General features: G+C 37.4%; 1 protein-coding gene across 1 annotated transcript; it reads right to left on the reverse strand.

Moving 5' to 3' along the window:
• Positions 1-5,953: 5,953 nt before the first annotated feature.
• Positions 5,954-8,056, reverse strand: LOC149078700 (disintegrin and metalloproteinase domain-containing protein 10 homolog). Its single transcript, XM_089241402.1, has one exon. It carries the CDS (start codon positions 8,054-8,056, stop codon positions 5,954-5,956), a length of 2,103 nt encoding a protein of 700 aa, XP_089097528.1.
• Between the last annotated feature and the right edge of the window lie 17,188 nt (positions 8,057-25,244).

Genomic DNA, 25,244 nt, shown 5'->3' on the forward strand with positions numbered 1-25,244 from the left:
GGATTTGTTTTTCGAAGTGCTGTTGTGGACTCTCCAAAAGCACTCTCTACAGCCTTTGCGTATTCCATTGCGATTCGTCTGCACTTTCTATGATCAATATGCTTGTTTTGATATCTTGTATCACCTCTCAAAGTGTGTCCCATGAATTTAGAATCACACTGTATCGCATGTAAAATAGACATGAAACAAATCTTGATTGAACTTAGCAACCGGATTTTGTTTAATATGCCGTATGGAAAAACAATACGTTATAATATTAGTTAATATTTTAAAAACAATAATATTAGCTTAATAATAAATTAATTAATAATTAAATTAATAATTAAATAATTAAACTAATAATAATAATTAAACTAATAATAATAATTAAACTAATAATAATAATTAACTAATAATTAAATCTTAGCTAATATAATATTAGCTTAATTATAAAGTTTGCTTCACAATTTCAACATTTGTTTTATGTGCATGCTAAAATAACGTTAGCAAAACTTGCAAAGTGTAGCCATCCTAGGTTTTCTGTGATCGTAATCAAAAACAGTAAAACAGTATAAAAACCAATTACGACTACACTTTGCAAGTTTTACTAACGTTCCTTCACCACGCACAAATAACAAATGTTAAAAGTTCGAGAGTTCGAGGCAAACTTGATTCATATTATTATTTTTTAAATATTAACTAATATCACATCATATTGCTTTTTCCATACGTCACATTAATAGAAATCTGGTTCCTAATTTCATTCGAACAATTGTAATAGTTTTATTTAATAGGTGCCGGGATTGGTTCTACTTCATTGATGTCTTTCTCACACGCAATATAATACTGTAATGAGTAATTGTTTTCAATATTTTCCAAAGGCATATTTTTTCTGATGAAATGTTATTTTTTTTATCCGTTTATTGCTTATGGTACAAAAGTGCATAAGAAAAGCTTTCGTGTCGAAAAAATTCACAAAACATGGACGTTTAGAGTCTGAGAATGACTAAGGATGCTCCCGTGTATAGAGTTTTTTTTATGCTGCAGAGAAAAAATTTCCATATATTTTGTCACCCCACACAAATTCTGTGATCAGAGAAACACGTCTATACAGGTGAAATAAACGGCAATTCTATCTGTAAAAAAATTATAGGGCATATTTCTTGTAAGAATAAAAAAGTTCTACAATTTTCCCTTTTTACTCCACCCCGTCCCCTCTATCCTGGAGGTAGGCACTCTCAAGACTGAGATGCTTACCACGGCCTCCTCTTAAGTGAATTCATAGTGTGAATAAAAACAACAGCGAGGTTTGTCGCAGGCCTCAGTGCTAGTGTCCTGCCAATCCTATCCTTGTAGGGCTTATAGTGCTCCCATGAAACATTGAGGACAGATGCTTGATTTCATACTCAGGCGATATTCACCGACAACTCATATGAGAATCCTGATTCAATGATTAGTGTCATGATTATTTCAGTTAAAGTGTACGTCAGAGTTCTTGCGCGGGAGCGTTTCGTCTGATGGATGGTTATAATAGATCCATTCCCATTTTGCTCTTGATTTGTGAATATGCCTGCCAATTGACTTGCAGGACTGCAACCTCACGAGCCCCGACTATGAGCTGAACCGGGCACGGGCCCTAGGCTAAGATCTTTGGTGGACTTCCAGGTCGGACTGTTCACGTGCCCCTCTAATATGAATTTCTCGTATGAAAATCAAAAATGGAACAATGTGTCAGGATGGCCGAGTAGAACCATACACAGTGTATCTGATGAGAATCATCTCGGGTCCTTGGGTAGGAGGCCTGAAAGGCCGCCCTTCTTTGTGGAAGCCATGCAGGAACCTCAGTTGGATAGGAGCATCGCTGATAAGATCTAGCACAATAATGTATGACAATAAATAAGTAAATGAAGAGGTGCTGCCTTGGTCCTCCTTCATTTTCACTGAAGCTATGATGTTATTGGGACGGCAGTAGGATCCACACTTTTTCAGAAAAATATTCAAAAATTTGTTTGAGTTCTGTGGAACAGCTTCATTATCATCAAGGGTTCTGCGAGAAACTTTACTGGAAACACCAAACATGAGAAATGGGCAGTCAGAACATTCCGGAAACAAACAGCACCACACTAGAGATATTTCTGGTATGGTGTTGGCAGGAAAAAGCATTTGTCGGAAGATGAATAAGCCTGTCGCCAGCCCTGCCAACAATTTCCACGGCCTCGATATCACTGCTGAGAAGAGGCCCCGATAGTCCCCCCAAATTCGAAACGATGGATCGAGCCGAGCATTCACGGCCCCAGCTACTACGCCACTTCTGAACTCGAGCACACATACCTTCCTCGGCTCCAATGTCACTGCAATGTCAAGCCTGGTGCTGACCCTGTATGCCCTTTGGCCACCTTCAGATGCCGCGACTTGTACACGTTTGAAACATTTCTTTCGTGTTTTCTTTTTCCCCTTTTTGCACGAATGACGCGGGCTTACCTCTCATTCGACGCGCTGTTGTATACAGTATTCGTTATAAAATCGTTCTTCTACCATTTATTTTCTCTCCCATACGCATGTTATTTCGCACCTCCCTTACAGCTTACACATACCTTCCAGTAGAATATGCGTAAAGAAATGTGCAGTTTTGTGTGAGTTGCATGTGAGTTTTCTGTAGCTTAATGACTGCGAATGGCGACGGTTCGGTTTCTTCTAGTGGCATGTGAATTTTCGTCCGAAATCAGTTCCGCTTGGAATACAGACTTTTTTAATTGGTATATGCTTCCATATTTCTTCCAAACCGGGTACGACTGCAGTCTTTTGTCATTAGCAATTTACGAACAAATGAATTGAGTCGAAAATATGAGTGTGTGTACCTGTCTGAGTGCGTAGCTAGTGTAGCGTTGGATTTTTGACCGTTGCCTTCTATATTTTAAATTGTAAGTGACATGTAACAATTGAATATTTATATTACTGTGCCGGTATTTGTATTATATTTGGCCTGCTGCTCTCTGTGGCCAGAATTTTTAACGGGAAAATCGGCTCGCATTCACGCCACTAGGTCGCCATCAAAAAGATGAAAAACCTTATAAATTCTATGGATTACTGATATGTATATATGACATACCAAAACTAGACCTTCTGCTGGCCTACCTCCAGACAGACACATCTTCGACTTCAGTCTTATCAGACTACTCACCGCCTGTTTATATATGTTAGGCCGATACATCAAATTATGTGAGTTAACGACTTATTTCTTAATATTTACTGTCTTTCCCGATGCCAACTAAAGTAATTTCACGTTTCTAAGTGCAATATTCACCGAGATATGCAAATTCGAAAAATTGGGGAAATTTGGGAAAAATAGCATTAAATGCGGGTAAAATGGTTTCCCCTCATTCAATGCTGTTTCTGTCCAACTTTCTTCGAATATCTCAGTGAAAATTTGAACTTAGACAGGTTGAATTTTTTTGTCGGAGACCAGGAAACAAAACTTTCCAATTGGGTTTTGGGGCACAGGGTGTCCGCATAAAAAGTTGACATTTTTATTTTAATAACTATGTAACCCCTGACAACATGAATCAAATATCTGAGTAATACACATTATTCGGGTACTTTTTCCAACTGGAAGTATGCCTCTAGGACCAATGGTTCGCCAGAAAAATGCCATATGCCCCGTTACCTATGCGCACTGTATATGAAATATAGTATGGACTGTTATGTGAAATATTGTGTTGTGTTTAAGCCAACACGCACGTTGCTTCGTTCGCCTGCGAGAGAGCGGTCACATTATGAACCAAAAAGCCACTTGAAGGTAGCTTGTCATCCAACGAAATATCAGATTTTCACCGTATCGAAATTGAAGTCAATAAACTGATAATTTTCTTATTTTAAAATCTGATTATTTATATTTTCCGATGGGCTTGAAATCCTGATAATGAATCATTATTATGTTCACACGAACAGTTTCGTCACTGCATACATGATTTCTCTGGAATGAATGGTTCAAACAAATATTTAAAAAATTTTCACATGTATTTTAGTTCATTTTTTTAAATTCATAGCAGGGATACAACATGAACCTATATCCTTGATACATGTATAATTGTTGAAAACGATGTGGAAGGTTGAACTTTTCAATTGTGATTCATTTGTGTGTGGCTACTCCCTCATTACTACTTTTATCCACATGAAGAGAATAAAATTAATAAAACTGCTTGCTACCACTTTTTGCGATTTTTATCACTATAAGGATGCGTATTTTGGAAGCTACAACTGACATTTCTCAATGAAGCCATTATCTTTTACACACAAAAAATAACTAATTTGGAAATAATAAAAATTTTATCCAGTACAGTAACTTGACATTGTAACACGACTGAAGACATTGTGTCGTCTTCAAAGCGCAGAGTTTACATTGATTAAAAATATTTTTTTTTAATTGGACTGACACAACACATAAAACATACAAATCAAACTGTGAAAAACACAAAACAATAAACTTCACAAAAAGTAACATTACGATGATACAGACACTTTGTGACCCCAAGGGATTTATTCTACTATGTTTATTTTGCTTTTTCGTTATTTTCATAAATTTAAAATTAATCAAATTAAATTCAAAAATATTTACACTTCAGACAATTTTTGAATAATTATCTTCCAATGGGAAAACGGGGGGGGGGGGGGAGTAGAAAATTATTCATGTTCGCAAGGGGGCCACAGGAATGAGAAATGATTGAAAGGGGGTCATGGACAAAAAATGGTTGAGAACCACTGATCTATATCACTAGATAGTGGTGTCAACGGACGTGAATTTAAAATTCCCTCTACTTGATTGACAATATTTAACAGTTCCTCGTATGTTAGTTTCGAATTCCCAGCTACACGTTTCAAATGGTGCTTAAAGGATTTTCCCCGGCCTCCCACAAACCACCAAAGTCTGGGAGGTATAAACTGTCACTGAATACCTTCTGCTGATACCTTCACCTTGTCCATTCGCCATCAACCTACAATGAAAAAGTTGTTCTGTTGCATTTTTGAAATTTGGTGGAGATTTTCTGTAATTTTGACGCATGTTACCACAACGGATCATGATCACCCATGGATCCGTAATTGGCGTAAAAATGTTTTAGTGGCGGTGCTTCTTCAAATATGCGATCTGATATTGTCCCAAAATCTGGAGCTGAGAATTGCAACGTATTTTTTCCCGGTTGTTCACTATGGACTGAATGGATTTTTGGCAATATGTCTGACATGAGCGAAGTTGACGTTGGGTATGATGACCTATTCACTTCAATAAAAGTCTACCATTATCAAAGAAAACAGGGTAGTAATTTGGGTGGTGAGAGTGGATGTATATATATTGGCACCACAGTCGAATGTGTCAATGTTCGGTACTTCGCACCAACTATCAACAGCAATAGCAACAAACGTATTTTAAATGTAATGACGTGTGACGTCAAGCTGCTCAAAATTTAAGTTTTTGGAGAGATGGTATTAAATGGGTACTGGGATAAGAAGCACCCGAGATAAAAAATTCGCTATTTCATTAAATATTTATGCTCACAAAGAAACTGTTAATTTTTCTTACTCTAGTAGCCTTCACACTTCCGCTGAATTTGCTTTGCCAGGCTGTAGTTTCCGATCATCACTCCCGGTGTGTGTGTGTGCGCGTGTGAGATATAATTTGTGGCCCGACCAAAAATAAATCACGATCTCCCATTAATGTTTTAAAAAATCACATTTTTATTGCACGGCCTGAAGGAAACAAAAGGGACGAACGAGAAGCAAAAGTAAAAATTGAATGCAAATTGCAGTTACTTGAAAATATCAGAAAATTAGATCAAATCTTTAAAAACAATAAGTGTACGTGTTCTAAATAATGAATAATGCTTCAACACCATTCTCATCGGTGTTGTTATATCCATCTGTTCTCTGAAAAATTTTCCCTTTATCTTGAATCTTTCTGCAAATTTCGATCGAAACAATGTCAATTGTGTCGTTGGCGATGTGATCCAACATTATGTTTCGGGTGAGAATGAGCTGTGTGGTGTCTTCCTGTGCTATGCAATGTCTGGCGAGCAGAAGATTGCTGCTTGCAGCAGGGCCATATTTGTGGCAAAGGTTTCTTCTTTTTGATAATATAATAATGGCATGCACCAGATACAGTAATGACTGTCAGTATCAGCACAACAAGAATATACGGCCAAATTACAGCATCGCTTGGATATTCACCTGTGGGTGAAGTGCACCACCCGTAGCCATTACACTGGTGTTTACGTCCACATATTGTACCATGTGGTAGTTTTGGTCTGACTCGGTAAGGAGTAAGTCCTAGTGTATCACTTGCTATACACTTTCCATCTTTCAAACAACAAACTCGGCATTTAAATTTGTCTTTACATATGCATAAATCGAGTCCATGATCTCGGCAATAGCTGCTGTTGCAGAAACCTGAAGTGCAGGTATGGATGCCTCCACTACTATCTGAGCAATTTGTTCCATCTTTCTCATTGGTCTTGTTCCAGCAGTTTTTCAAAATACCGTCGCATTTCCCTACAATACATCCAAAGTTTTCTCTAGAGCAATTCTTTCCATGTGCTGATATTGTGCAGTTCGTGCAGCACAGATCCGACTTGTCGCTGCAAGTATAACCTTTACTACGACGGTAGGTACACTCTTTATCTCCATCCTTGTTGCCACCTTTCGGCGTACAGCACCTGTCTAATTCCTCGCATACATGTTCATCGGGGCCGCAATCACATTCTTCGTTGCCTTCTCTTATTCCATTCCCGCATTCTGGAGATAAGGGCTTCATGCATTCTCTTACGTAATCTTCTTTGAGCTTAGGGCGTATGTGATCGATACTGCATGGTGAGAAGCGATATTTATTTTCTCCCGGTGTGCCTCCTTGTACCATTACGTAGTTGTATATTCCATATGGCCTGCAAGTTGCATTTTCATCTATATCATGAAGAGCTCCAAAGGAATGACCAAATTCATGGATGAAAATCATCTTCAAAATTACATCCGGATTAGTTTTTACGATACCGAATTTTCCCCCGCGATTCGAACAAATTCCTCCTCCAACTGCTATTCCCTGAGGGCCTTCTAACCTGTATCCAGTCACTGCGTATGTCAAGCAAGAATTATATGCATGACGAGTATTACCATAAATAGCTCTGAAGTCCTCTAAATATGTGTCCAGGTCACTGAGACGTGTACTAAACGGATAGCCCGCTTCGTTCTTGCTCTCATAGATAATGAGTTTCCAAGGTAATATTCGGATAGTGTCATTTCCGAAATCTGTAGTGCGGAATGCCTTGTCGACTTCGTGCAACATCAGATACATGTATTGCAGAGCATTTTCCTTCCTCTGTTCGTACAATCCTGCATCGCCGATCATCTCAACTCTACACACCAGAATATTATGAGAATCCGAGATTTGTTTTCTTGTCATCCTTAAATCTTCAAATATTCTAATGATGTCTTTTGTATTTGTGAGGCTCGAGTTCGATACGTTGATGCTTTTCAATTCCTGATCACTCGGAGTGTACTTTTCTTCTACCATGAAATTTCGGTTACTCGAACTATTGAGTGTTCCCGTAGGTTTGATATCACGATCCCTATAAACAATCGTCTCTGATCGCATGTCGTTAAAATACGCGGAAGCTTGTACCAGATTATATGTAACATTCTGCATTTCGATTATCCCCTCGAAACTGCCACTGTCCGTTAGGTATCCTGAAACAGAATATTTGTCGTTTTCACAGTTGTAAAATTTACCTCTGAAAGGTCCGATGTATGTTGTACCATTCCCGTGTATTTCAACCGTGGTACTTTTCATCAGCGACTCCGGAAGTTTATCGGCCAATACCTCAACGTTGTGTCCAAAATAGTCGAAACTTATTATTATGTTATCCGGCGTATCCAATGGTGCTGCTCCTTCTTCATGCTCATCAAGAGATATGCGTAATTCCGTAATTTGGTACTGGAATAAGAATTTCTCCAGTTGAGATGAAACCGTTGAGAATCCACAAAGCAGCAACAGCAGCAAGAACGCTGCTTTCTTAAAGATTTTTGAAATATCCATTTTTCCCCTTTACCAATCATTCTGAATATGTCACGCAATGTAAATTCGCTATGAACATTTGTTGTGGATATTTTTAACTCTTGTAGAATTTCCCTCTAAATAACGGACAGCAATCCATCATGGGATTGTTGTTCACTACTGTTTGAAAATGGGATATCTCAGCTGCATAAATCTGTTGCTTTTGGAAAGACACAAATCTATTAACTCGGGAGCACGCGCGCTACAGGGAGGAACACGAGAACTTGCAAGGGGGGTGCCTTGCACCCCACTAGTTAATTTCTTCTGAAACGCGTTTTTTATTTAAATTTTAGTAATAAATATCTTGAAAACTACATTTAAATCAAAACGAATGAAATTATGAGTTAACCCTATCGACGGCTCAGGGTCGAACACAAAACCTCTTCAAAAAAAGCTACTTATTTTCACAAAATCGTTTCAAAATGACCACAGTGTCAGGTGATTCTAGAATGCTTTCCCCCCAATATGTGACAATGGGTAATTGGCATGTATGATAATCCGTCGAGAGGGGGCTGTACCGAAGTGACAGGCTGGTAACGCCCGGTGATTGACCCTTTCTTCCCCGAAATGTACTTTCTCCTTTCATTTTCTCCAAAGTTTTTCTATTTTCCGAACTAAATAAAAAACACATAAAGGCGGTATATACCCAAAATTTTGAACGAAATTATTGTAGCGTGTTTATTGATGCTCAGCATTCTATGGTAAATAACTCTATCAATATAGATTAGCTTTAACAGGCAATAAAATTTACTTGCTTTCGCTTGTGAAATATTGATATGATTAACTTGGTAAGGGGCCGTTCAAGTATTACGTAAGCAAATTTTTAGCCATTTTTGACCCCCCCCCCCTTGTCAGCAAAATTTCGTCATCAGCTCTGCCCCCTCTGATTCCTAACTCATATATTTTCATAAATGGTGGTTGATGACGTAAGCATTATACAAACTCCCCCCTTGTCATCAAAAGTCAGCAAACCGGAAACCCCCTCCCCCCCACCCATCGATGATGACGTAATACTTGAACGGCCCCTAACGGAATGTCAGAACGTATACTAAGAAGAAATTACTAATCCATCCCTCAGGTATTTAAAATGTCCCAATATTTTCAAGTTGAACACTCTAAATATTCTGAATCTCGAGAAACATTCCATGCCCCTTAATATTTTAATTGTATTTTTTAAATTCGATAGTGTTGAAGTATGTTCTCGCGATTTTGAGGTTCACCTAAAATGTGAATTATTTTTGAAAATCGAAAAGCTTTTTCGTAAATAATGTGCGTTGATTAAATCAGTGTTGTTGGAATTACTACTATTTGAGGCAAGGCATTGTAACAACTGATATTTATCAGTTGTTACAAATCTATTTGAGCAAAACTACAGCTACTTCCCAACCGAGGAATATCATTAAATAATTAATATATCAAAACTTTCGGGTATAAAACTGCTTCTCATTGCTTTACTCACATTGTTTTTGAATATTCATGTCTTTTTTTCATGATATCTTATGATCGTGGAGTTAATTTCGAAAATGAGCGTAGGTTTAGTGAGATTGAATACGCATATTAGATATACAGTCATTTGCATCGGAATATAATAAAATAATTCTCTGAAATATATAAATTTCGTGCATTAAATCATCTTACAAAAAAAAAACAAAAAAAAACATGAACGCAAGTAACATACTGAAAAAAATTTTAAATACACAAATACTGGAAGTAAATAACGAAGTAAACGTGAAAGAAAGTTGTAAGTAGAGCCCGGATTAGACGCTAAAACATGCACTAAAAATAAAGATGAATCTGCATTTTTAAAAATGTCGAAATACACCATGAAATAAAAATACCCGGTCTTTTTCAAAAAAATTAGAACACCCTAGAAATTTACGAGAGCAGTTCATGGAGATCTCAAGTTGGAAAGCTCAAATTAAGGGTACGGTTGTAATTTACATTTTCATCTTTCCACCTATGTGAATTGTTGCAGCAATTAAGTAATAGCTTCTAAGAAAGAGTTAAAATCATGATGGAAAATGCAATTTATTTCTCCATACCATACGTCTTCAACTTCTTCGTTTGAAGATGAAAAACGCAGATAGTATCAAGAATTCGCCAATGTGTATCAAACCTCATCGATATTTCGATGGTTTCGTGATATCTGATGATTGTACCCGCTACTAATCGTATCAAGAGATTGCGGACTCGAGCTAAAATAAATAAATTAATAAAAACCGATCCATTGCAAATCGCTATCGGGGAGCCGATAGCGAAGATGGGATTTATGGCTGAGGCTCGATTCGGGTCTGTGTCGGACACTCATAAATTCAATATCAGCACGCGCCTTCCCCCCCCCCCCCTGTCCTAGCAAATACATGCGTAATTTCTGCGTTTTTCAGAAATTTCCCGTTTTTCTACCCGTATTGCGAAGATTGAATGATTGTAGGTTTCCATACATAACGAGGAAAGACATGAAACTTATTCGATGAAGTTGACGTAAATTTGCATGAAAATATTCATGTAATAGAGTAATAGGTTTTAAGCCAAATGTTCTAATTTTCTCAAACAGCTTTCGGAGTGTTCTAATTTTTTAAAACAAAGAGGAAAAAATTAATTTGGTATTTTACAACGCGTTTAATCTACTTTGTGCAAATTTTTTGCCACCGATATGCTCAAGATATGAAAGCTCATATATGCTCATGATAGAGAAGGAAAATGCAAATTATACAAATTTACTTGCGCTACAACCTTGAATTGCGCTTTCCAACTTGAATGTTTCATGAACTGCTCTCGTAAATTTTTGGGTGTTCTAATTTTTTGGAAAGGTTGTATATATGCGAAAAATTGAAGCCATTGTCGAATTATCCCAAATTATGGCATCAAAAATGAAAAATTCATGCAAAATTGAAAAAAAAATTATATATGCATTTGCAAGAGATAAAAAATGAAAAACTATGCTTTGGAATGTTCCAGCGAAGCAAAAATACTCATACTATAATGCCGAAATATGCATGAAATATAAAAATATGTGCCTTACAAATGCGTTAATATGCCCTAAAGGCTCAGAATATGTAGGAGTATTGAAAAATATACGCATAATTAAAATATATATATATTTATTTATTTATATATATTTATTTATTTATATATGTATTTGAAATGCGGAAATTTCCCTAGAGAGAAAATACACAGAGAAAAAAAAGAAGAAAAAATCGTTCATTTCGGAATTCAGAAATAAGTCAGAAATGAAAAATATGATAAAAAAAGAAAACGCATTTATATTGCAAAAATATCCAGAAAAATTTCCAGAAATATGCCTCAAAATGAACAATAGTCAATGTTGAAATACTTTATTTAAAAAGAATTATTGAGTTATCTGATTATTGAGCGAGAAACTGAATGAGGGAAGTCATTTTATTCGAGAACCATGGTTTCGTATTTTTTAATTTTTGTGCAAAATGGCATGGAATCCAAGGAAATGACTGAATTCTAGGGCCGTCATTTCAACTTTTTCCAGGGGATGGGGGCAAAGCAAATGTACTCAATGTATGTATATATACATATATATATCATTTTTAGTGTATTTTCAAAAGCTAGGGGGCCGGCCTCCCTGCCCCCCCCCCAAATGACGGGCCTGCTGAATTCGAATTTAAAAAATAGCAGATCACATGGGCGGACATACGGGGGGTGGCATGGGCATTGCGCCCCCCAACGTCAAAGGTGAAGTCCACTAGTATAATGTATATGAGTATATATGAATTGATATCATCATCACCTTGCCCCCACAGCAATAATGACCGTGCCCCTCAGACTTCCAAGTTTATCTCCGCCTAAGGCAGATAATCTTATCACAAGAGAGATTTCTGCACATTTTCTAGGAAGTTTACACTCCTCAACCTTTTTTTGGGGATCGCGAATCTTTACAAAGAAAACTATTAGTGACATCACAAAGGAGAAAAAACAGGACATTCCATCTTTGCATCAACCATTTTGACAAAAAAAAAGGGGTTTGCCAACTTGGCTCGGCATTTATTTGATACAATACAAGTTCCTTTTCTGAGAAAAAGCGTTCGCTAGTTCTCTCTCTCTCTCTTTCATTTTGGATTTATTTTTGTTGCACCATGGTCATTTTGTGCACACTTATCTGTTGTACCTACTGTGGGCACTAGAAAAATAGCCAGTTTTAAGAAGTCCGATGAAACAGCTGTTGTATTGGCACACAATAGACAATTGAAAGTACAACAGAGATGAGATTTTTTTAAACTCAAGCACCTGTATTTACGAGTCTGGATTTACTGGTTCGCAAGTAAAATGACATGCACCTTGTATAAGAATATACTATTACTACGGGGGGGGGGGAAGCTCTGCCCCTCTGCCGCCTTTGGCATCCAACCCCCATCCTTTTCCTCTTCAGAACATATCCTGTTTATTTCGTCCCACTTCATCAAAGTGCTATGGAAAGGGACACGTGAAAGCACCAGCTTACTGAGGAAGCGAATTTCACAATAATATAGCAACAAAAAACAAATGTGATTCATCAAGTAACCCCAGAAAACTTCTCCATGAGGGTCCCCAGACTCCAATTCGCTGAATTTTAGTGAGGGACCCAGACTGGATTGATCTCGGGCTTCCGCTGTTGCAAAATTTCACAGAAAATGAAGATATTCATCCATAGCCCCCAAAATTAATACTGTTAATTTCCACATGGGGCCCCCGACCTGAAAGCTTGTCGGTCATCCCCCGCTGCGAGTGCTATGAAATATTTTCATTTGTACTCCTTTTACCAACGAATACAATCCAGGGCTCCCAACCAATTATCCGGGTCATCAATTCGCATACTTTTAGTGGGGGGCCCCCGAACTGGCTTTATTCCGGGCTACCGATGTTGCAAATTTTACTATCAAATAATAAAAAATATGAGATTCATCCAGCTGCCCCCGAAATGGAACCTGTCAAATTTTTCATGGGGGGGGGGGGGCTGACCTGGATGCTTGTCGGACATCCCCCCCTGTGAGGGACCACGGAAATTTTTCATTTTTATTAATTTTACAAATAATAAAATTCAGGGCCCCACATACAGTAGCGGGTACCCAGTACGCAAATTTTTAGTGGGGGACCCAGACTATATTTATATCTGACTTCAGCTGTTGCAAGTTCCATAATGTTAAACAAAAGAAAACAATGAGATTCATCAAGGACCTCTGGAAATTAAACCTTTCAACTTCCCCATGAAGGTATATGTGCAATGCCACTCCCAGGTAACAAGACCCTGTGTGTTGGGAGCACTGGTGATTTATGTATATTATACAATGACGGCATGACCCCCCCCACAAGTGCAGGGCTGTCAGGGGCTGGAACGATTCTTATCACTTTTTGATTTTTCACACTATAAATTAACCACAGAGGGGGCCCGTGAAAAAGCTGGTTTGGGGCTCGCTATCTATCCCATCCTACGGGGCCCCTGCTGTAGGAATTGGGAGCCTCTCGGTACATACACATAACTTAGTCCCGATGGGGAATACGACTTCCGTAACCCAAAAACGTAACAGATTTTCATTACATAAAATCGTCACTAATTTCTGTTGCTTAGAAACGGGCCCTTTTCGAGTTTGTGATTTTATATTATAGAGTAGATAATAATAATTCAAAGCAAAAAAGAGCGAAACCCCTTTAGAACGTTGTTCAACGGACGGCTTTTAAAACGATGCCAACGAGAACGACGTATTACCGAATAACATTAAACTGTCTAAAAAACAATTTGAGCAAGACAAAGCTTAATAATAATACCCTCGATAAGTATATATGTATATGAGTATGCTCTTTCCTCATAATTTCAGTATTTCTTTGACAATGTTGCTACCTATAGATCATAAGCGGAGATAGACATGAAGGGCTGGGGGGGGGGGGAAGAAGATGACACAATGATGATGAGGTCTCCAGTACCAGAAATCTTGTCTAGTGTTTCTCATATTGTATTCCGCGCAACTCTGGGTTCCGCTAGTAATTTTAAGTTTTTATAGTTTCCCTCAGGTTTTTTTCTTCGATGTTCCTTTGTGCAATATACAGTAGGATCTCAGCAACCCGAAAAATAGGTCAATCGGGTACAGAAAGGCATGAAACTATAGTTCAGTACGGATAGAGCAAGCCGCAAAAAAAACCATATAAAAAGTTCTTGCTCTGTTCGAATTTTTTTTGCTGGCTTTTGATGGCAAGCAGCGGCGTCGGAGCCAGGGGTGTGGTTGGTACACGATCACCCAAACTATTTTGTAGCACCAGTATTAGCACCCCCAAATTAATTCAGAAATCTAAATCTTTTTCATGACAAGTCAAGCACCCATGTGAAAAAATGTCTCCAGCGTGAAAAAATTTTAAATTAGCTTTGAACAGGATATCACAGCTTTCATGGAGCCCTTTTCCATCATGCTGCCCTGGGGCCCATAAAAATATAAGAAGCCGCTCGACAATCACGTCATCATCATCGTCGAGGCGAAACCACCAAGCTTCAGCGACAGAAATTTCTTCCTGAGTGAATGCGGCACTATTATTACCCAGATAAATGCAAAACACGAAGAAAAAAAAATACAGAACAAAATGTGAAAAAATTAATTTCCCTGAACAATTGGATACTTTCACGTTTAACAATACGAAGCAAACCTGAGGACAACGAGTGTGTTTTGCCCCATCGAGCAAGCTTTTTACAAATGCCTTGGAATGTTTGGTTCAAATAAATGTCTTCAAATTAGCCCCATCTGTTGATTCCGCTGAATGAAATTGAAAAAAAAAAAAAAAGATTTTTTTTAAAATAAAAACTTAGGAAATTGTCGCTGAATAACTAGCTCAAAAATTTTAAACACCCAGTCGATTTCACTTGGCATGTTTAAGTGAAATGTATGCTTTGTGTATACACATACATACAATATTGGCTAACAAACCAGAACATGCCTCTCAATCGGTCTCAAAGAGGGACAAAAGAGCAGGGCCTTCATTTCAACTTTTCAAACCTGTCAATAATTTGGTGTCAATTTTAGTAAAACATTAAATTACACAAGAATCATAGTACATAAAACAAATGGTAAATAGAATATTCGTTAAAAAATATACACGAAGATACCCTAACCCAGCGGTTCTTAATTTTTTTTTTGACTCACGGAGCCCCGTGGGCCTCTCATTTTAATTGATTTATCATATTTTGTTTATTCATTTCATTTTCCTCGACCGGTCGCAGAGCCCTGGAAAATGCACACGGAGCACCGGTTGAGAACCGCTGCCCTAACCAAGCTACTAACGAGTGAATTAGCACAAATATAATTAGTAATAACTGGAGGAAGAACTAATAACTAGTTCTCTTAGCACAAGCTGTAGTTTTCTGCGTGGATGATGAATGAATTATTGGATTCGGAATAAACCTCAGAACAGTGGTTAAATTTCATAGAGTTGAATATATATTCACAGATACGAATGATAAATATTTTTGTCAAATAAATTAACAATCTCTTATTTACTGGTAAACTTTTTTCTTTTCTTTCTTTCTTTTTTCCAACTACAACGTGGGTATTTGTGCCCTTTTCAAACCTAGTAATCCTTCTTTTCTCAATAAGCTATTCTTCTTTTCAAACATTGATGAGTTTGGGGAGGAGAGGACTACATTGTTGCAGGAAGGGGCGGTTTGACGACACTGTGTACCTGTCACTAACCGTACAATGAGATGGGGGAAGGAACTGGTTCCTGGCGAACGCATTTATGAGTTCGAGCCGAAATGACGGTAGTTGTCTTCGGACTCATATATGAGTTCAGGCCGAAATGACGGTAGTTGTCTTCGAACTCATATATGAGTCTTCACCGTTTAGAAGGTTAAATACCAGCATTTATTTGATGTGGATACTTACATTATTCCGTACACTCCGCGCAAAGACTGGTAGTATATTATTGACAAATATTCTTGCTGTACTTGGAGCAGCTTATTTTTGTCTTTTTCTAATGCACATAAAAAATAGCGGTTGTATAAAGTTTTCAGCTTTTGCAAATGGTTTGGAAGCTGAAAATTTTGTTCAGAATCTCCCTTTTAGTTGGACTACAGATTCTTTTACCATTTAGGATCTGATTAGTTGAAGGGCTGGGATCTTTCTAGATGAAAGGCAACCTTCTTTTCTTGAATTCTTTTGGCAGTTTTTTCGTTGATAACAAGAGCACCCTTGCACAACATCCACAATATCTTTGCTAGATTTTTCTCAGAATAGGTAGTATAACTTTTACGACACATACTAATCTGACTCATTTATAGATTTTTCATGCGCAGAAATACGTTTAAAAAATTTTGTAAGCATTTGATCTCATCAAATGCTTGCAAAAGGGGGGGGGGGGAAGGGTGATAGTACATATCGTAGCAAATCCGTGGGAAAAACTGGATTTGTTTTTCGAAGTGCTGTTGTGGACTCTCCAAAAGCACTCTCTACAGCCTTTGCGTATTCCATTGCGATTCGTCTGCACTTTCTATGATCAATATGCTTGTTTTGATATCTTGTATCACCTCTCAAAGTGTGTCCCATGAATTTAGAATCACACTGTATCGCATGTAAAATAGACATGAAACAAATCTTGATTGAACTTAGCAACCGGATTTTGTTTAATATGCCGTATGGAAAAACAATACGTTATAATATTAGTTAATATTTTAAAAACAATAATATTAGCTTAATAATAAATTAATTAATAATTAAATTAATAATTAAATAATTAAACTAATAATAATAATTAAACTAATAATAATAATTAACTAATAATTAAATCTTAGCTAATATAATATTAGCTTAATTATAAAGTTTGCTTCACAATTTCAACATTTGTTTTATGTGCATGCTAAAATAACGTTAGCAAAACTTGCAAAGTGTAGCCATCCTAGGTTTTCTGTGATCGTAATCAAAAACAGTAAAACAGTATAAAAACCAATTACGACTACACTTTGCAAGTTTTACTAACGTTCCTTCACCACGCACAAATAACAAATGTTAAAAGTTCGAGAGTTCGAGGCAAACTTGATTCATATTATTATTTTTTAAATATTAACTAATATCACATCATATTGCTTTTTCCATACGTCACATTAATAGAAATCTGGTTCCTAATTTCATTCGAACAATTGTAATAGTTTTATTTAATAGGTGCCGGGATTGGTTCTACTTCATTGATGTCTTTCTCACACGCAATATAATACTGTAATGAGTAATTGTTTTCAATATTTCCCAAAGGCATATTTTTTCTGATGAAATGTTATTTTTTTTATCCGTTTATTGCTTATGGTACAAAAGTGCATAAGAAAAGCTTTCGTGTCGAAAAAATTCACAAAACATGGACGTTTAGAGTCTGAGAATGACTAAGGATGGTCCCGTGTATAGAGTTTTTTTTTATGCTGCAGAGAAAAAATTTCCATATATTTTGTCACCCCACACAAATTCCGTGATCAGAGAAACACGTCTATACAGGTGAAATAAACGGCAATTCTATCTGTAAAAAAATTATAGGGCATATTTCTTGTAAGAATAAAAAAGTTCTACAATTTTCCCTTTTTCCCTTTTTACTCCACCCCGTCCCCTCTATCCTGGAGGTAGGCACTCTCAAGACTGAGATGCTTACCACGGCCTCCTCTTAAGTGAATTCATAGTGTGAATAAAAACAACAGCGAGGTTTGTCGCAGGCCTCAGTGCTAGTGTCCTGCCAATCCTATCCTTGTAGGGCTTATAGTGCTCCCATGAAACATTGAGGACAGATGCTTGATTTCATACTCAGGCGATATTCACCGACAACTCATATGAGAATCCTGATTCAATGATTAGTGTCATGATTATTTCAGTTAAAGTGTATGTCAGAGTTCTTGCGCGGGAGCGTTTCGTCTGATGGATGGTTATAATAGATCCATTCCCATTTTGCTCTTGATTTGTGAATATGCCTGCCAATTGACTTGCAGGACTGCAACCTCACGAGCCCCGACTATGAGCTGAACCGGGCACGGGCCCTAGGCTAAGATCTTTGGTGGACTTCCAGGTCGGACTGTTCACGTGCCCCTCTAATATGAATTTCTCGTATGAAAATCAAAAATGGAACAATGTGTCAGGATGGCCGAGTAGAACCATACACAGTGTATCTGATGAGAATCATCTCGGGCCCTTGGGTAGGAGGCCTGAAAGGCCGCCCTTCTTTGTGGAAGCCATGCAGGAACCTCAGTTGGATAGGAGCATCGCTGATAAGATCTAGCACAATAATGTATGACAATAAATAAGTAAATGAAGAGGTGCTGCCTTGGTCCTCCTTCATTTTCACTGAAGCTATGATGTTATTGGGACGGCAGTAGGATCCACACTTTTTCAGAAAAATATTCAAAAATTTGTTTGAGTTCTGTGGAACAGCTTCATTATCATCAAGGGTTCTGCGAGAAACTTTACTGGAAACACCAAACATGAGAAATGGGCAGTCAGAACATTCCGGAAACAAACAGCACCACACTAGAGATATTTCTGGTATGGTGTTGGCAGGAAAAAGCATTTGTCGGAAGATGAATAAGCCTGTCGCCAGCCCTGCCAACAATTTCCACGGCCTCGATATCACTGCTGAGAAGAGGCCCCGATAGTCCCCCCAAATTCGAAACGATGGATCGAGCCGTGCTGACCCTGTATGCCCTTTGGCCACCTTCAGATGCCGCGACTAGTACACGTTTGAAACATTTCTTTCGTGTTTTCTTTTTCCCCTTTTTGCACGAATGACGCGGGCTTACCTCTCATTCGACGCGCTGTTGTATACAGTATTCGTTATAAAATCGTTCTTCTACCATTTATTTTCTCTCCCATGCGTATGTTATTTCGCACCTCCCTTACAGCTTACACATACCTTCCAATAGAATATGCGTAAATAAATGTGAAGTTTTGTGTGAGTTGCATGTGAGTTTTCTGTAGCTTAATGACTGCGAATGGCGACGGTTCGGTTTCTTCTAGTGGCATGTGAATTTTCTTCCGAAATCAGTTCCGCTTGGAATACAGACTTTTTTAATTGGTATATGCTTCCATATTTCTCCCAAACCGGGTACGACTGCAGTCTTTTGTCATTAGCAATTTACGAACAAATGAATTGAGTCGAAAATATGAGTGTGTGTACCTGTCTGAGTGCGTAGCTAGTGTAGCGTTGGATTTTTCACCGTTGCCTTCTATATTTTAAATTGTAAGTGACATGTAACAATTGAATATTTGTATTACTGTGCCGGTATTTGTATTATATTTGGCCTGCCGCTCTCTGTGGCCAGAATTTTTAACGGGAAAATCGGCTCGCATTCACGCCACTAGTTCGCCATCAAAAAGATGAAAAAACCTTATAAATTCTAAGGATTACTGATATGTATATATGACATTCCAAAACTAGACCTTCTGCTGGCCTACCTCCAGACAGACACATCTTCGACTTCAGTCTTATCAGACTACTCACCGCCTGTTTATGTATGTTAGGCCGATACATCAAATAATGTGAGTTAACGACTTATTTCGTAATACAGTCACAGAAAAACGCTCGCTACAATTGGCGTACAAAATAGCCACCAACTCACATAATTTGATGTATCGGGCTAACATGCCACCCGGCATTGAAATATTAATTTCAATAAATACGACAATATAAAACTTGAATACATAAACAAAATTCACATATAACTACAATTCGATGCAGTACAGATCTCATATTTGCGAAACAAAAATAATTATATAAAATACAAATGTACTATATTATACAATTATAATTTCAAGGCGGAAACCTAATGATTTTTTTTTTCTATCGAGACCCTTCTAATGGCAACAACGCGATTTTACATATTTATCTTTTGAAGATCCCATTCATTGTTTTTATATTTGCAATTCTCACTTTATTTTACCTACCCTGGAAAACCTCCACGACTCTTCCCAAAACCCATTTACAACTTCGGAGGTTTTCTTCTTTCATGACAACCATATCTTCAGCATTGATGTTGGGCTTGGAGCCTTTCCATTTATTTCGTTGTTGCAAATTGCTCAAATAATTGTTTTGCCAATGCTTCCAGATTGTTTGCACTAACTTAGATGTACGTTGCCATAAATTCAATCTGTTTTCCTTAACATCAGTCAGTGATGGCTCTACAATGGCAGTGACTGGGCGACCAATGAGGAAATGACCAGGCGTAAGAATATCTAAATCATATATATCCCTAGATAGTGGTGTCAACGGACGTGAATTTAAAATTCCCTCTACTTGATTGACAATAGTTAACAGTTCTTCGTATGTTAGTTTCGAATTCCCAACTACACGTTTCAAATGGTGCTTAAAGGATTTTACTCCGGCCTCCCACAAACCACCAAAGTCTGGGAGGTATAAACTGTCACTGAATACCCTCTGCTGATAAATAGTTGACGAGATTGTTATTACTCTGCCCAATATCAGCATACCCATTTTTCAGAGTTTTATTAGGACTTTCGAAGTTTTTTGCATTATCGCTGAACATTTTTTGAGGTTTGCCTCTCCTGGCAACAAATCTTTTCAAGCAAGCGATAAATGCTTCGATTGTCAAATCAGACACTATTTCCAAATGAGTGGCTTTCGTGACCATGCATACAAAAATTCAAATATACACCTTGTGGTAGACCCCCTTTCTCTGGCCCTTATATTTGATCAGAAACGGTCCACAAAAGTCGACACCAGAGCAGTTAAAGGGATAGTTCACAGTGACTCTTTCTTTAGGTAAATCCCCCATGAGTTGTTCTACTGTTACAGGTTTTATCTTGAAACAAGTGATACAGTCATGTACAACGTTACGACACATATCTCTGCCACGTAATGGCCAAAATTCTCTCCTCAAAGAATACAATAAATTTTGCGGACCAATGTGTAAATATTTTTTATGATTATGCTCAATGATCATTCTAGTATGCTTATGTTTTGATGGTAATATGATCAAATGTTTTTGGATATCACTTACTTGACTGTGCCGTAAGCGACCACCTACTCGCAAAATATCCTTTTCGTCCAAGTATGGAAGTAAGTTCTTTATCTTGTCTGTTGCCAATTTCCCTTTTCTAAGATTGGATATGTCACCTTTGAACTATTTCTTGTGCGCAACGAACTAGATATTGCATACTACCTTGAAGTTCCTGATGTGACAAAGGACCCTTTTGCTATGGCGTCAATAGCCATCGCCACAGAGTAATAATACTATTATTATATATATTATTATTATATATATTATTATTATATACTATTATTATATATTTATATCTTAAGTCTATGGCCATCGCTATCAGATGAAGCGGGAGAGTTCCAATTTCCAGCCCAATATAATATAATAATAAGGGAAAAGGGGACTTAAGCCATTTAAATGTACAAAACATGCTCTTTCGCCTCCATCAACACTCCTTAATTTTATGGCCACTTCAAAGTTTGAAAGGGATGGAGGAAAGGTAGGAAAGAAATTCTTACCACATTTTTAGTAAATTATAGAGGTTTAGTTAAAACCTAAATTAGGGGGAATTGACAGGGGGCAGATGGCGATATTAGGTATAAAAAATGATTAAAAGAGAGTTATTCCAACATCAAGTTAAAATTATTATAATTGAACATATAGTATTCTGTCTATGTATTATGAAGATTTTGGTATCATGGAAATGGTTTTTTTTTTAAATTGACTTTTTATTTGTGTAAATATAACTCGTTCTTTTCATATGATCATTTGATTAAATATTAAATGCTATTGAAATTTAACTGATTCTCTCTTTTCATGAGTCATCGTTTTATTCTAAATGTATATTGGACCACTAGGAGCCTGAGTTAATCTAGATCAGTGTTTCCCAAAGTAGGCAATATCGCCCCCTGGTGGGCGATGAAATAGTCCAAGGGGGCGATAGAAGCTGCGAGTATAACATAGGATCCTACGGGTTCACTGGAGTTGGGGGGCGATGAGAAGGAAAAAGATGTAAAGAAGGGGGACGATGGAACAAAAAGTTTGTAAAACTATGATCCAGATAATTACATATATATATTCTTCCAGTGGTTCGATATAACACTTTCGCTTATTAAGTGGATTTCTCGAATAAAGGATGAACCTGAAAACAAAACTAATAATGCGAATTAATTTAGCATGATTATTTGTAATGCAAAATAAAGAATCCATGAAAGCTTCGTTCAGATTTAGACTCAAAGTCACATCAGCATATTTCTTGAACTCCCGAAGATAATCTGCATCGGATGTGATAGGATAAGCTCCATCTGTGGAGTCGACAGTTCTCTCTTAAAGAAGCCCTGGTCCATTCCACCATGAAGTCTGATCGATGATTTGATCAGGGCTAACTCCTCTTGAAATTAAGTCTGCATGATTATCTTCGGATTTCACATGATGTCAATGGAAGTTCTTGGTGATTTCTTTGATTCTGGAGGTCCTGTTAGCAACAAATACCTTCAATTGATGAGGTGAAGCGTTGATCCAACCCAACACTATTGTTGAGTCGGTATACAGACACACCTTGTCCATTTCCACACGCAGAGAAGATAGCACCTTCTCAACAAGCTTTGAGAGCAGTTCTGCAGCACAAAGTTCAAGACGTGGTATGGTTACTACTGTGAGAGGTGCAACTCTGGATTTGCTACAAAGAAGCACTACCTTCACGTTACCCACGGCAGTAATAGAACGCACATATACAACAGCCCCGTATGCATCCTTTGACGCGTCTGAAAATGCACGAATTTCTAATTTTTCAGCAAAGTCTGATAAGACGAAACGATCAATCTGGAGGATTGTCAACTTTGTAAGTCCTTCTCGGAATTTCCTTCAGTTTTTCGATTGTTGAGACGGCAGAATACAGAATGACGGCAGTTCATCGTTTCAGTCCATTTTCAATAACCAAAGCTTCTGCAAGTAAATCTTTGCTTGTACTGGAACAGGACCAAGCAAGCCTAACGGATCAAATAATATTGCGATATCTGTCAACCCAGCACGCTTGGTAGGTATGTTGTTACCAGGAGCAACAGTGAAACCAAAAAAATCTTCTTTGGGGTTCCATCTTAAACCCAAAGTTTTCATCGTGTCATTGTCAGGATCCTGAAAGCAATATTCTCGTTCATGGACAGGGACATTGTTCAACAATGCATTTTCGTTGGAGCACCACTTGTGTAAATCCATTCCTCCACATTTTAACATAGAAATCAGCTGTTGCTGCAATTCAATGGCACTTGTTATATCGTAAGAAACAATTAGAATATCATCAACGTAAGAATCAGTATGAGTTGCGGCAGCAGCAAGAGGATATTTCTTCTGTTCGTCATAAGCTAACTGCCTTAACACTCTAGTGGCTAAATATGGTGCACATTTTGTTCCATATGTTACTGTAAGTAACTTGTACAGCTTGGGTTCATCTAACGGACTTTCTTTCCATAAGATGCATTGTAAGTTGCAATGATCAGGATTGACCCAGATCTGCCTGTACATATTTTTCACATCGGCAGTGAAAGCGATTTTATGTCTTCTAAATCTTAGCAGTATCGAAAAGATGTCTTCTTGGACCCACACCCCCATTTAACAAGCAGTTGTTAAGTGATAACCCATTGGTAGAGGGGGCTGATGCGTCGAAAACTACTCTTAATTTATAGGTACTGCTATCAGGTTTGTAGACTCCATGGTGAGGCATAACACATTTTATATCCTCGTGTCCCTCCATCATCTCCTGCATGTGATCCAAGTCCTCATACTTTTCCATAAAATTTTTGTAAAGAACAGACATTTGGGGATCTTTATCCATTTTTTTCCACAGCCAAATTCAGCCTTTGCTCAGCTAATTGCATGGATTCCCCATGTTCAACATTTTCCTTCATCTAGGTTAGGAACCTACATGGTGTGTGATAAATCATTTCTTTCAAATTCTAATGATTTCCACTCTCTTAAATTTCTATTTACATTGTCAATTAGATTGCGCAATTCCTTAGCTGACTCGTGTTGAACTTAAGCGCGATTTATTAAAGCTTGAATATGAGTGCCAACAACTATTTTTTTGTTTTCATAACGAGTTATTAACGCCTGAAACAAAGAAGCATAGCTTTCATCAGCTGTTTCAAGCTTTTTTGCATCCCCTTTTAATGATGCTCACTAATAATGCAGCTTTTGTACGTCGGTTAATTGTTCATTGCCTTCAATTAAACACTTAAATTGATTTTTGAACTGACTAAATTCCTCATACTTACCAGAAAATGCTGGTAGAGGAATGTCTGGCAATTTTACACGAGAGATTTCTTTACGCTCATCAACATTAACTATTTGATAACTTTTAATCGACTCTCGGTAGAAAAGAAATCTTACCTCCAGAGTTTCTAGTCGCTCATATATGTGCAGTAGCTCTTCGTCGAACACACTAATGTCTATAGTCTCTGGTTGAGCGTATAATATTTTCCTCAACGCTTCAACATTTATTTTTATGTCGGCGATATTGTTCAATTTCACATCAAGTAATTGTTTTGAATCCACTGATGGCTCAAAGTCCTTGGCAAAATTTTCTAGTTGAGTAACTTTAGATTTCACAGTTCCTTTTTGACGACTATATTTAGCATTCATTTTCAATTATCCTATGGCTATAGACGGACCAAAACTATAGGAGTACGTGTTTAAGTTGAATTGTGTGATTGAATCTCATTAATGCACAGTAGTAGCATTTTTAAGTTACATTTTTAACTGAGCTATTGAACAATATATATACTCGAAGCAAAACATATTCATTCCCAAAATATGCCAGTTACCTGCCCACTCATATGAGATAAGACTTTGGGATTCGCATGTGCTTTTGGATGCGAAATATTTCAAGCATTGTACGATTTTGAGCACACGTATAATTTAGAGATGTTGTTCCTTCGGCTCGCACAATACTTGCATGGGGAAAAAAAAATTAAGGATAATTTGCCTGAAATATTTTAAGTAAATAAAACTTAATTTAATGCCAAATTTATTTGAGGTGCTTTGAGTAATTTTTGAATTTTAAGTTCATATTATTTTTATTATCTGGAAAGTAAATATTTTTTTCCGTTACAATAAAATTCCGCTATCTTTTAAGGAATGTTAAAATTCGAGAAATCAGAAATTCCTTTCTAACGACATTTCGTTATAACGAAGTGATTTAATCAGTCTCTTGAAGAGCATTATAACGGG

Source organism: Pholcus phalangioides, unplaced genomic scaffold, assembly GCF_987345545.1.
Source record: "Pholcus phalangioides strain wild (caught in Gottingen) unplaced genomic scaffold, Ppha-v1.0 ptg000013l_1, whole genome shotgun sequence".
Lineage (NCBI taxonomy): Eukaryota > Metazoa > Arthropoda > Arachnida > Araneae > Pholcidae > Pholcus > Pholcus phalangioides.